General features: G+C 54.8%; 4 protein-coding genes across 4 annotated transcripts; 3 read left to right on the plus strand and 1 right to left on the minus strand.

Moving 5' to 3' along the window:
* Positions 1-258: 258 nt before the first annotated feature.
* Positions 259-2,186, plus strand: B0H18DRAFT_870886 (uncharacterized protein; the record flags this gene model as incomplete). The annotated part of the gene is made up of 5 exons (XM_048040127.1): positions 259-430; positions 486-1,043; positions 1,096-1,124; positions 1,192-1,474; positions 1,531-2,186. 5 exons carry the CDS (start codon positions 259-261, stop codon positions 2,184-2,186), a joined length of 1,698 nt encoding a protein of 565 aa, XP_047897625.1.
* A 185-nt stretch (positions 2,187-2,371) lies between these two features.
* B0H18DRAFT_673635 (uncharacterized protein) lies at positions 2,372-4,587 on the plus strand. The gene is made up of 4 exons (XM_048039101.1): positions 2,372-2,493; positions 2,549-2,831; positions 2,892-3,949; positions 4,002-4,587. The coding sequence occupies exons 2-4, from the start codon at positions 2,611-2,613 to the stop codon at positions 4,514-4,516; spliced, it is 1,794 nt and encodes a 597-aa protein (XP_047897626.1). The 5' UTR covers positions 2,372-2,493; positions 2,549-2,610; the 3' UTR covers positions 4,517-4,587.
* B0H18DRAFT_673596 (uncharacterized protein) lies at positions 4,587-7,688 on the minus strand. The gene is made up of 16 exons (XM_048039100.1): positions 7,439-7,688; positions 7,222-7,377; positions 7,118-7,156; positions 6,947-7,046; positions 6,759-6,888; positions 6,644-6,705; positions 6,491-6,578; positions 6,380-6,432; positions 6,244-6,316; positions 5,968-6,186; positions 5,729-5,909; positions 5,525-5,676; positions 5,157-5,472; positions 4,985-5,108; positions 4,841-4,936; positions 4,587-4,788 (listed from the first exon to the last, which is right to left on the minus strand). Exons 2-16 carry the CDS (start codon positions 7,372-7,374, stop codon positions 4,658-4,660), a joined length of 1,917 nt encoding a protein of 638 aa, XP_047897627.1. The 5' UTR covers positions 7,375-7,377; positions 7,439-7,688; the 3' UTR covers positions 4,587-4,657.
* A 740-nt stretch (positions 7,689-8,428) lies between these two features.
* B0H18DRAFT_1115631 (kinase-like domain-containing protein) lies at positions 8,429-9,947 on the plus strand (the record flags this gene model as incomplete). The annotated part of the gene is made up of 5 exons (XM_048033292.1): positions 8,429-8,463; positions 8,516-8,825; positions 8,888-9,286; positions 9,341-9,361; positions 9,420-9,947. 5 exons carry the CDS (start codon positions 8,429-8,431, stop codon positions 9,945-9,947), a joined length of 1,293 nt encoding a protein of 430 aa, XP_047897628.1.
* Between the last annotated feature and the right edge of the window lie 1,079 nt (positions 9,948-11,026).

The raw sequence follows: 11,026 nt of genomic DNA on the forward strand, positions 1-11,026 counted from the left end.
CGTCCGAGTACACTCACATCCTTCCCTTCCGTGCCCAGCATGTCTCCTCCTCTGAGTGCTGATCGTGAGACATAGAGGCCGTGGGTGTTCTGTGGACACAAAGGGATGATGGACGGACCGGCGCTACGGGTAGTACATGGACTTGCGGTTAACCATGACCGTACTAATTGGAAACCCCTCCTCTTCCTCATCCTCCTCCTCAACCTTACCACCGCCAGTACATGCCATAGATGAGCCAACGTACGTGATGATATGGACATGAGCTTGCACAGAGCATCTCAGTTAAGTACATTCGCAGAGACCAACGGCTCGACCAGCCGTGACGAGGACCTCAGTCCGTCCGAGTCCTGGCGCGAAGACGCCAGCGAATTATTTACTGCTGCCCAACTTCCTAGCGGCCGCTACATTCCCAACCGGCTTGTCAAGGTAGGTTCCCCACAAATCTACGCCATGCATCCAATAACGCACTATTCCCGCGCAGGTAGCGATGTACGAGCACATGAGCGCGCTCTTTGGCGGGCCCCCAAACGACGCGCACCTCAAGCTGTACGCGCGCTGGGCCGAAGGTGGGTGGGGTATGGTCTGCACGGGAAACGTGCAGGTGTGTGAGGACCACCTTAGCCTCGGACGCGACGTGGTCGTCCCGGCGCGTCTCACCCCGGAGACGATAGAGCCCTTCACGTGCCTCGCGAGGGCGATACATTACGGGAGTGCAGAGGGCGCGGAGGGAAATGGAGAGAAGAGGACAGTGGCGGTTTTGCAACTGTCGCATCCTGGGAGGCAGTCGACGAACATCATTGGGGGCCGCTGGCCGTTTGCGCCTCCAGTGGCTCCGAGTGCGGTCCCGGTTGGGCGGAGGACGGCGGACGGAGAGGGGTCCGCGTCGGCGCTGCTGTCTCGCTTGGTGCACACCGTTTTCTTCCAGACGCCTCGCCCAATGAGTTTGTCGGATATCAGCGACGTTGTGGAGAGCTTTGTGAGGGGCGCGGAACTCGCGGTAGCCAGTGGTTTCGATGGAGTGCAGCTGCACGCCGCGCATGGATGTGAGTTGTTGACCGCGTTGAGCCATGGTTCAGTAATATTGATGAGATGCAGATCTTATTTCGCAATTCATGTCTCCCAAGGTACGTTACTCAGGTCGCAGATATTATTTGCAGAGGTACGGTTGACTCATACCTGACGCGTACTCAGACGAACCGGCGTATCGACGAATACGGCGCTCCGGAGAATGCATTACGCTTTTTGCACGACATTGTATCTGCTATCAGGGATAATGACAAGATCCCCGATGAGTTCATCCTCGGCATCAAGCTAAACGCAGCGGACTATGTCGATCACGGGGGCTCCGACCGAGCGCCGCCAGTCGACTCAAATCACAACGAAGAGAATCAAGCCCTCGAGCACGTACGCCAGATCGCGGAGTGGGAAATGCTCGATTTCATGGAAGTGAGCGGAGGCGACTACGAGGATCCCGGTACGTTGCGCTGTTCGATATCGAGTGTTCACTCGTTCACCTCTCGTCATACCTAGCCTTCATGACCAAAACGACGTCACCCAGACAGGCATATTTTACAGAGTTCGCGCACGAAGTCAAGCAGATGATCGCCTCCCAATTCCCCAAGCCACCTCTAATCCTCCTCACGGGTGGTCTGCGCACGCTGCCTCTGATGTCGTCCGTCTTGAAGCACGGCCACGCGGACCTGCTCGGCATCGGCAGGCTGTCGGTCTTGTGCCCCGACTTGCCGCGCACCCTCGAAGCGGCCATGACGGGGGACCTCACGACCGATCGCTTCCCCATGGAGCCCTTGCCTGAACCTGACCTCGAATCGCCGGTGGTAGCACCGTCTCGCCGAAGTTCGTTACAACACGCACGAGCTCTCTTCTTCCATATCCAAGCATATATGCTCGCCCGATCCTGGGCCCTCCTCCCCGTCCGGCTCCCGCCGCTTGTCGGCGCAGGGACGGCAATGGCATGGTACATGGTCACGATGCGGCGCGTCGCAGCGCAGGAACCGGTGGACTACAGCGTCGGCGGGGTCGAGGCGGTGCTGAGGATGTGGCTGTGGCTCGCACCGGATTCGCGAGGGTGTAGGGGGTTGGTGGACGGTGTGCTGGAGTCATGGTGGGGGATGGGCGTAGTAGGTGTGCTCCTGGGCTTCGTCCTGGGGATCGGGTTGCCGATATGAGGATGATCCTGGTCGTGGTAATGTCGGTGTGATGGCACACCGGATGAGGGGCGTGTGATGCGGTTGTGCTGGGCCAATGTCACGGCGGTTATGTTCCGACCGCGAGGGGGAGGTCAAGGAGGGTCAAGGTCACGTCTAGACATGCGATAGCCCACTCTGCCATCGATGTCCCTTTCTTTCTAGCCGGGAGCAAACTCTGAACTAACTCTGAACTTCCTCGTGACTATTATCGCCCTCTGCGCTGTCCACGCGGCCCCGCTGTACGTGATGGGGTGCGCTACTGCCGCATGCAAGGCAATATGGTTCGGTGAGCAATACATTCGAGATACCATCGCACTCATAATTGCTAATGTACAGCTCAGAAAGGTTGGCACCATTGCTGTGAGACCAAGTTAGAAAGCCCTGAGTACAAAACGTATGCTTTATGGTGGATTCCGCGGTCACATCAGTGACACGGCTCCAACTCATCAGTATCCGCACCAGTCGAGATCAGAGAACCTATGTAACTATCTTTTCGTGGAAAGATCCGTCGAACCTCACGTATGTAAGGCTGAGACCCAACCTTTACCCAACCAGTCGTCCTGCGCTCCATAGCCGCTTGGCTTCAACCTGCCCCGTAGGAGGTCGTCTGCAACCTACAACAAGGTTGGTGAACTGTCTGTCTCGAATCTGGTACCATGGTCATGCATACTCATGGATGAACAGCGTAATGCCGCCGGATATACCGGCGGATCTCGTGTACAACATCCTGGATTACCTGTGGAGCGACCCGTGGACGCTGTTCAACTGTGCCTTGACATGTCGAACGTGGAGAGACGCCAGTCGACGGCTCTTGAAACGAGGACAAGGCCTCAGCATCAACAACTTCGAGAACCTCGACCGCATCTCGCGACTGCTCAACTCGAAGAAGACGCGACACTTCTATCGAGACTTGCGGCAGCTCTACATTACGGACGACAGGGAGAAGCCGTTCATGCACGTCCTCTCTCTCCGCCTCCCGGGAGCGCTTCTACCCAACGTGCGGCTCCTCAGGCTCGAGCAAATTGACTGGACGAGCCGCCGGCCGCACTCCAGCACGTTCGCTCTGACGACCGCGTTCACATCTGTCGTCGATCTCAGCATCACGGGGAGCCGGTTTGGCAGCTCCGCAGACATTCGACAATTCATATCTGCCTTCCGAGAACTGAAAACATTGGAGCTGGCCAACGTCAGTGTGTTGTCCTCTGCGGCGGGGCCAAGATACCTTGATCTACCCAGGTCTGCGCGTTCTCCAGTGAAGTGGCTGCGCTTGGAGGTCTTGCGCCTCGATGCTTTGCCTCAAGGAGGCACTCTCGTCGGACACCCCATGTTCCTCAACCCCATCCTCGATCTCTGCTCGAACTTCACGTTGTTGGTGATGCTTCACATCCGGAAGTGCACCTTCAGGAGCTTCGACGATTTGAGGCACTTCGTATCCTGCTTTCCCCAACTCGGTCAGCTGAAGATGTTCGACATCGTTTGGGATATTGCCAGTCCTCGACGTTCGACGCTTCCTTCGATCCTGAGCGAAGGTCCCGAACTACCGAGGTTGCACACTTTCGTTGCGAAGGTTGCTTCATCTGTCCAGGGCGATCGGCTGCTTGACTGGCTCGTTGCGAGTCTTCCCAATCGCAGTCTGGAGTCACTTGATGTCAATCTGTGCAGCACGCCTCTTGTGGGTCGCACCTTGCGGGCCGTGGGCGGTGGTTTACAAAGACTCGTATTACACACTGTTGCATCAAAGGGTGAGTGTCTTCTTACCTTGCCAGATGACTCGCTGACGTTGCCCTGGTAAAGAGGGCATGGCTACGCAGACTTTGTACAACTACTTGGGCAAAGCGGATGGCCTACGGATCCGAATCTGCGTACAACAGGATACGCCCACTCTGCGACTTTCGCGCCTTGCACTGCTACGGGCTCTCGCGGAGTGCGATACCATCGACGGCGACATGCGCCGCGTTGATTTGCACATCATTACGGAGTCACAGAAATTCCTCACCGACGATATCCTAGCCTCGGATGCGAGTTCGCGCAGAAAGACAGCCAAGGACATCACTTCCCGCCCAGTATTTGCCTCTCTCGAGCGGGTCACCGTGAATGTAGAGCGCTACCCTTCCCAAACTGGGACACAGAGGCTGTCGACCTTACGGGAGGCAAGAGACGAGATTTGTGGCCTACTCTCGGACTGGGACACTCGTGGTATTCTTGTCTTCTCGTATCCATCGTGGTACTCAGAAAACGGACATACGGTTGGAGGTTCCGTAGATGCGGAAGAGGACATCGAGGACTGGGCTGTTTGGGGAGACACCTGAGGATCAAATATGATGCACGGAAGACGGTGGTGAAGTGTACTAAGTATGGGTTGATGGACTTAGAAGGCACGACGAATGTACAACATAAAGCCTTGTATCGCATCGAGTTTTGGAGATAACGGACGTATTCTTGGTCTGAGGTTACCGCCGATTCCGACTTTGACCACTGGAACCGGCTGGCCCAGCTGCGGCGCCGTTTCGCATGTCTTCTTCGTCTAAGCCAGCCTCTGCGAGGATCTTTTCCACCTCCTTGAGTATAGGTTCGTATGCAGCTAGGGGTAATGAGATCAACAACCGAGCAGATTCCAAGGGGGCATGACTCACCGTATCGCTCCTCGGCCAGCGTAAATCCAACTCTGCGGAGTTGCTTGCCGCGGTTATCAGCGCTGCTCCCATATGCTTTCTGTGCCCAGTAGTCGCCTATGCCGAACGTGTTAGGGCAAGTAAAATGAGTTTATTTGTACTTACGCGAACGAGCGTAGAACATCGTCAGTGTTTCGCCCGGAAGCGGGGTGCTTATAACGTCTTCCGCTGACCGTGTGTTATCCTTCGCCACACCCATGAATTCAGTCGCTTTCGAACGCAAGGCATCCTATCCTCATGTTAGCCCCAAGACGGGATGTTGTGACGCCGTACGCACCTTTTCTTCCTGTGTCAGCTTCGCCGTTTTCTCTACGATGTCTGCGTCCGGCTCCTTCTCCATCTTCTGTGTTTCCTCGATGGGTTCGTCTACGTCCACAACTGTTTGCTCATCGTCATCGTCGCCGTCGCCGTCGTCGTCATCGTCGCCATCGCTCTCGTCATCGTCCTCATCACTGCTCTCGTCGTCACCATCTGTGGCAATGGTGACGTCGCTGCGCTTCAAGCAAGTGTAGCGGTCGAGCTTGTCTAGCTGCAGAGAATGGAAATCATCCAGAGTATACTCCCGGGACCCTCGCTCGAAGATACCACCATAACTATGGTAACCGTTAGCGAACGTACATGTAGCATGAGTCATATGCAGCGTACATGTACAGCGTGTTGCGTTGAACCGCGAGCATCGCATTATACCGAGGCATCGGTCTTGAGAGTTCTGGGTCATCTGGATCCACGTCATCTTCGGCGGGCAAAGTGCGGTTCTTAGGTGCGGAGGACTTCTTCCTCCTCAGGGCATCTTGTGACTGAAGTAAGACTCAGTAATACTGTCGTCGACGCAAGGATAGACTAGCTCACTTCGCCATCGTTGCCGTTCTCCGTATCACTGTCGAGATCACCTTCGCCCTCGAGATCGTCCTGAAGTCGACTTGTTGCGGCGGCGGGCTTCTGTTTCTTCGCGCCACCACCACCTTTCTTCTTCGGCTTCTTGAGCATCATGGATACCCACCGCCCATTCCCGGCGATCTGATAGCCAAACCTGAGGGAGCGATCCTGTTCATGTGGCACTAAACAGATGTTGGCAGAACTAGACATACAAGTCGTTGTGAAACACGCTCTCTAGTGTTTCCTCGCTCGTATCCTCGTCCGTGACACCACCGAAGAGGATGCCCGTATTCTTCGTCGCCCACAGAGCCATCGTACACCCGGAGCGTAAAGACGGTGCGAATGCCGTCGACGCTCGTTTTCGCTTCTCCCACTTGAGAGTGAGAGGCTCTGCTGGTGGCTTTCCGTCTTTCACTTCGTTCATTGTGATTCTTGGAGGGTGGCAGACATTCAGAGAGGCAAGCCGTCTCGACAGCCATGCGACGTACCTGAGGAACCATGTATCATCCAGCATGATACCTATCGGTCGGCTGCCTTTTGGATACTCCTTACAGTATCCGCCTTGAGAAGGAGGGGACCTCCGACTGAGCACTAAGGCTACGAGGAGAAGATGACAATGCTCACCATGCAACAATATGCCATCTGGGGCGGGAAGGAAGGAGAAACCACTTCGGGGACTGATAAGCTCTCGTCATAATCTGTTACTATATACGACTTGAAGGAAACTTTGCCTACGAGGGTTTGCGTTCCGCATCCTTGAACTCAACCTGACGCCAATTGTATTCCTGGGTATCAAATAGCCACAAGTCATTCAAGTAATTAGCTGGTGGATACGGACGCAAGTCAATCATCCGGTTCTCGTAATTTTGGAGTGCATTGCTGACTTACTCTTGATCCCTGGGTCATAGAACCCTCCGAACAGCACGACATAATGCTTCCACATTGCCATTCTGGCGAAGTCATGGTGAGTTACTGGGTGCAAGCCAGAAGTGATAAGGCGCACCTATGCCCGGAGCGAGCGGTTGGTTTCTTCTTGGTCTCGATACGGTCCCAAATATGCGTGGAGATGTCAAAGCACCAGAAGTCCCGGTAGTGGTGGAAAGAGTTCTGGTACAAAGACGAGAATTCACCGCCTAGACCAAGGTACCCTGTTCAAGTGCCCGAACAAAGTAAAGGAACAGCCGTACTGACCGAATAGGTATAACTTTCCTCCTCCAGCCGGAGAGGCAACGACAGCATGCGCTGATCTAGGTCCCGGACAAGTTGGCGAAACGAATTTGCGCCATTCATCCTGAGGGTGAAGGGAGGGTCGGGTCGAATGAGATGCACTATTCCAAACAGATTCGGGAGCAGATAGCATACCTTTTCTGGAGAATACCTAAAAACGTCGTTGTAGAAGTACTATGGGTAGACACAGTCGTCTGAGCGCCGGCGGCCAGGTATACGGAGGAAGGAAACTCTCGTACCGCTTTACCATCGTCGCTAAAGAACTCACCACCGATCGCCCAGAGGTGGTCCCCATTGGGGCACGGAGTAAATGTTGCGTTCGCTCGTCGGCTGGGAGGACCCTCTACGAGCTCCTGGGTGACTTTGTGCGCCTCCTCCCATTCTCTTCGCATCTACTAATCCCGGTCCGAAACATCGATTTTTGCCCGAGACAGCGCATCGAGGGATGTGACATACCTTGTCCAGGATTCCCTCCAGGTCCTGATCATCATCGTCCACCTCCTCCCTCGACTTGCCGACTTTCTTCTTCTCCTTCCGCTCGACCTTCTGTACTGCCTTCGCCTTCTTGGCCGCTTTTGCAGCAGCCTTGTTCACGTCTTTTCCAGGTTTCTTCTTCGCCATTGTGTACTATAGTGCAGCGAGTCCCGCTACTGAGAAGAATGCTCGAAACCAAGACATAAACTGTCGATCGGCGACGAAAGTCGATCGATGAATTTGAATACTGGGCGCCTGACAGTCAAAATCGCTGCCCACAACTTCAGATTCAAGACCTCGTTGACCGACTAATCCCTGCTGGTCGCGGATTGACCGACAGCCAAGTCTCTAATGGGTATGCTCTCTTCCACGCATATATTGAATTATAACGCGACTGATCAATCTCTATCATTGTTACAGTTCCTTGCCATGACGTTCACCGTCCAGGGGCGGCGATCTGACGCACACTCGATTCTTCATCCAGCTTCCTCGGCAGCCGCATTGGAGCTGCTTCAATCAACTTATGGCGACTTCTTTCCGAGCCTCAATGTACGAGTCGGAAAGCTGGGACGATGGAATGCAGGCGATGTGTATGCAAATCACGGAGTCGAAGAACGAACACCAGAGCTTCGTACTGTGATCAACAGGTTGCGAGAGAGCAAACTGATCATCAACGAGGTTGGCTAGCTACTAGCTTCTCTTCCTTCCATCGCTCACTGCACATGACAAACAATACAGCAGATGAATGAGGACGACAGGGAGCTAGCGGCCGCTCGTTCTCAGCCCCTTTTCGGTAGCATGTTTGTCTCTGCGGATGACCCCCCTAGTTCACTGTCTCACACCGACTATATTCTTGCTACGACCCGAGACATCACTGCATTCAATTTCGTTTGTTCCAGCAAGATCGGAGTCGAGTCGCGGCTGACAATTCATCGTCATTGAAGGCAAGCACGCTGCTTCGCGATTTTGTTCATGCAACAAAGAGGGAACACGCTCACGTATGAAGAGTGCGTGTTCCGGCAGTGTTGACAAACATCGCTAATAATTCATTGTGCCCAGGCAATCGCAATGGCGGTTCCCGATCCTCATCCATGATCCAGTGTCTGGAGATTGGGTCACTTTGAAACCCAAAAACGACTGGAGTGTTACGTCGGTTGCATACAAGTGCCCCCTCATTATCAGTGAGGTGGTCTCACAGGACAATGTGGAGGACCGATGGCGGATGCTGGTCGAAGCTATCGTCGCCGCTCGTGTTGGACATCATCTTCGGAAGACTACCTCGCAAAAGCCGTTCTTCGTCACTGCAATCTACTTCACCAAGCAGCTTGAAGCGGAGGTATACGTGTTGCATCAGGCCAGCAGCACCGAGGTACGGCCATCGTTGTGACAGGGCAAACTGTGAGATAGGCACTGAAATTTGCGTCATTGCAGCCCCGGGTCAACTACTTCAAGACCACATTTGAGTTGTCATACGACTCAGATGCCGTGAATTTCCTGCGTAGCTTGTACATTCTGCGGAAAGTCGCAGAGGAGTCCATTGCGGAGTTGGACGACACGATGACAAGACTTCTGTCCGATGTTGATGCAGCCGCTAAGCCTATGCACTCCTTCACAAGCCGGCCGAACGTGGGCAGAACACCGAGGGCCTCTCACCAGCGAGTCCGCCCTCCTCTCCCCATCATCGGTGAACACCGTGACGATGATGAGCCCGAAGACGAAGAAGCATGTTACGAGGGGTTCGAACACCTGGGGGTTTTTATGTCTACTGAAGTCCGTGCACTGGCGCGCAAGATTTATCGCAAACCGACGCTGCTCACCATGGCATCGGGGGTGAGACTCCATCATCGTATTGTCATCAGGTTGTTGACACCGATTTCCTCATAGCGTGACGATCTGGCACTGATCGTCGACATGCACATCTGGGATGCCATCGGATACAGTACCTCAAGCTCGTCCCTTCAAGGAACTTGCCGCCATTGAACCCCCTACCAACCACATCATCAGACCTACCGACTACTTGCCCACGGACAAGGGCACGGTCATCTTCATGCCGGCAGTCGGTCATCCCATCACCGACCTAGATTTGACCTATCTTTGGAAGCACGTCGATGAGATCGCCCGCGAGCTGTTCGAAGCGGTGGCTTTCCTGCACGCACACAACATCGCACACCTGGACTTGAAGCCCGAGAACATCGTGATACCTCCCACGGGCGGACGACTGACCATCATCGACTTCGGTTCCGCCATGCGCGTGAAGAGCCCCAAGCCGTGGTACAAGGGATGGGTAAGAGGGACGAAAGGGTACATAGCCCCCGAGGCAGAAAAGGGAGAGAGGTTCTGGCCGCTACGGGCGGACGTGTATTCACTCGGTAGGGTGGCGCAGGAAATGTCTTACGACGCGGGGTCCAAGCGGCTGATGGACTTCGCGGACAAGCTTGTGGTAGACGATCCACTGAAGCGGCCAACGATGGAGGAGATCGTGTGTATGTGAGGTGAACTCGATGTCCCTGACGCAGTCGAGGAGAGCGATTGTATGGTCTCGCGGCATACGGCAAATGACTAGAGGTATGTCATTAATTTCAGGTCATCTCGTATGCAATCATTGGATCGGTCGTTTGCAGCCATCTGACTGCGACATCCCTCAGACATCTCCGCATCCTCTCCCCGCTTCGCATGTCCATTATCAGGTTTTCCGGTCTTCTGTATTGCTGTATGTACGGCGGGCCGGTTTCCTACCGTTCTATTGAAAAGTGATGATGTCATTACAGCTTTCCGGAGCATACTGCCAGCGATGTTATTGGTACACTACAATCATCGACTTCACGGTCAAGTGACCAGCTCGGATCTGTACATGTTCCGCAAGGCTCACACGACACTCACGCGACGTGCGGAGGGAACAAGAAACCAGGAACGCGAGCGCGTTGGCGTTCTCCACGCCGGGATCACCTGCGCAGCCAAGGGAATGAGCGCGAAGACATTGGGCGAGTGAGTGCCGCATCGACGGGCCCGAGAGAGAGAGAGGGAGAGGGAGTTATCTGCGAAGGGACGTGGTATCGGTGGCGGGCGACGACGGTGTGACAGGAGACGACATGATGTGGGGGCATACACATGCGCATCAGGTCAAGAATCTCAAGCGCGGCCTCAAGCGCGAGGGCGCAGTGCGCGCAAACGTCTTTTGCGCAACGGGAGTGTTGAATGCACTCAGATGGGCGCGGGTCGTACGTAGGCGAGCGAAAAAGCGCGCGTGCGGTGTCGTGCACAACCGCATGGGGGACAGTATGCGTGTGCAGCGCGCACGCGTACGCATATACATCGCCGCAGACACGACAGAGCGCACAAAAGGGCGGGGGCAACTCACGGGGCAGGGTAACGTCAGCAGGGCGCGCGCGGGGATTCCCAAGGACCTCCAATTGGGAAGATGTGATTATCTGCAAGTTAACCAGCAACATAACATCGAACGTCGTGTCAGCGACGAAATGGTTCGGACACGCATGTGGCGGAGAAAATATGTTCAATAATTTCCTTTTCCGGTATCATTCCTTCCCGATCCGTCACCCGTCCTTTCATGCG

The sequence above is a fragment of the Fomitopsis serialis genome (assembly GCF_022376445.1).
Source record: "Fomitopsis serialis strain Sig1Antser10 chromosome Unknown B0H18scaffold_9, whole genome shotgun sequence".
Taxonomy (NCBI): domain Eukaryota; kingdom Fungi; phylum Basidiomycota; class Agaricomycetes; order Polyporales; family Fomitopsidaceae; genus Fomitopsis; species Fomitopsis serialis.

Bases quoted from the DNA above. Each gene is read 5' to 3' on its own strand.
- B0H18DRAFT_673635 (XM_048039101.1), top strand. From the start codon at position 2,611: ATGGTGGATTCCGCGGTCACATCAGTGACACGGCTCCAACTCATCAGT. The intron at 2,832-2,891 runs GTTGGTGAACTG...ATGGATGAACAG, and splicing joins CGTCTGCAACCTACAACAAG to CGTAATGCCGCCGGATATAC. The intron at 3,950-4,001 runs GTGAGTGTCTTC...GCCCTGGTAAAG, and splicing joins ACACACTGTTGCATCAAAGG to AGGGCATGGCTACGCAGACT.
- B0H18DRAFT_673596 (XM_048039100.1), bottom strand. From the start codon at position 7,374: ATGCGAAGAGAATGGGAGGAGGCGCACAAAGTCACCCAGGAGCTCGTA. The intron at 7,047-7,117 runs GTATGCTATCTG...CTTCACCCTCAG, and splicing joins TTAGGTATTCTCCAGAAAAG to GATGAATGGCGCAAATTCGT. The intron at 5,910-5,967 runs GTATGTCTAGTT...TCGCTCCCTCAG, and splicing joins AGCGTGTTTCACAACGACTT to GTTTGGCTATCAGATCGCCG.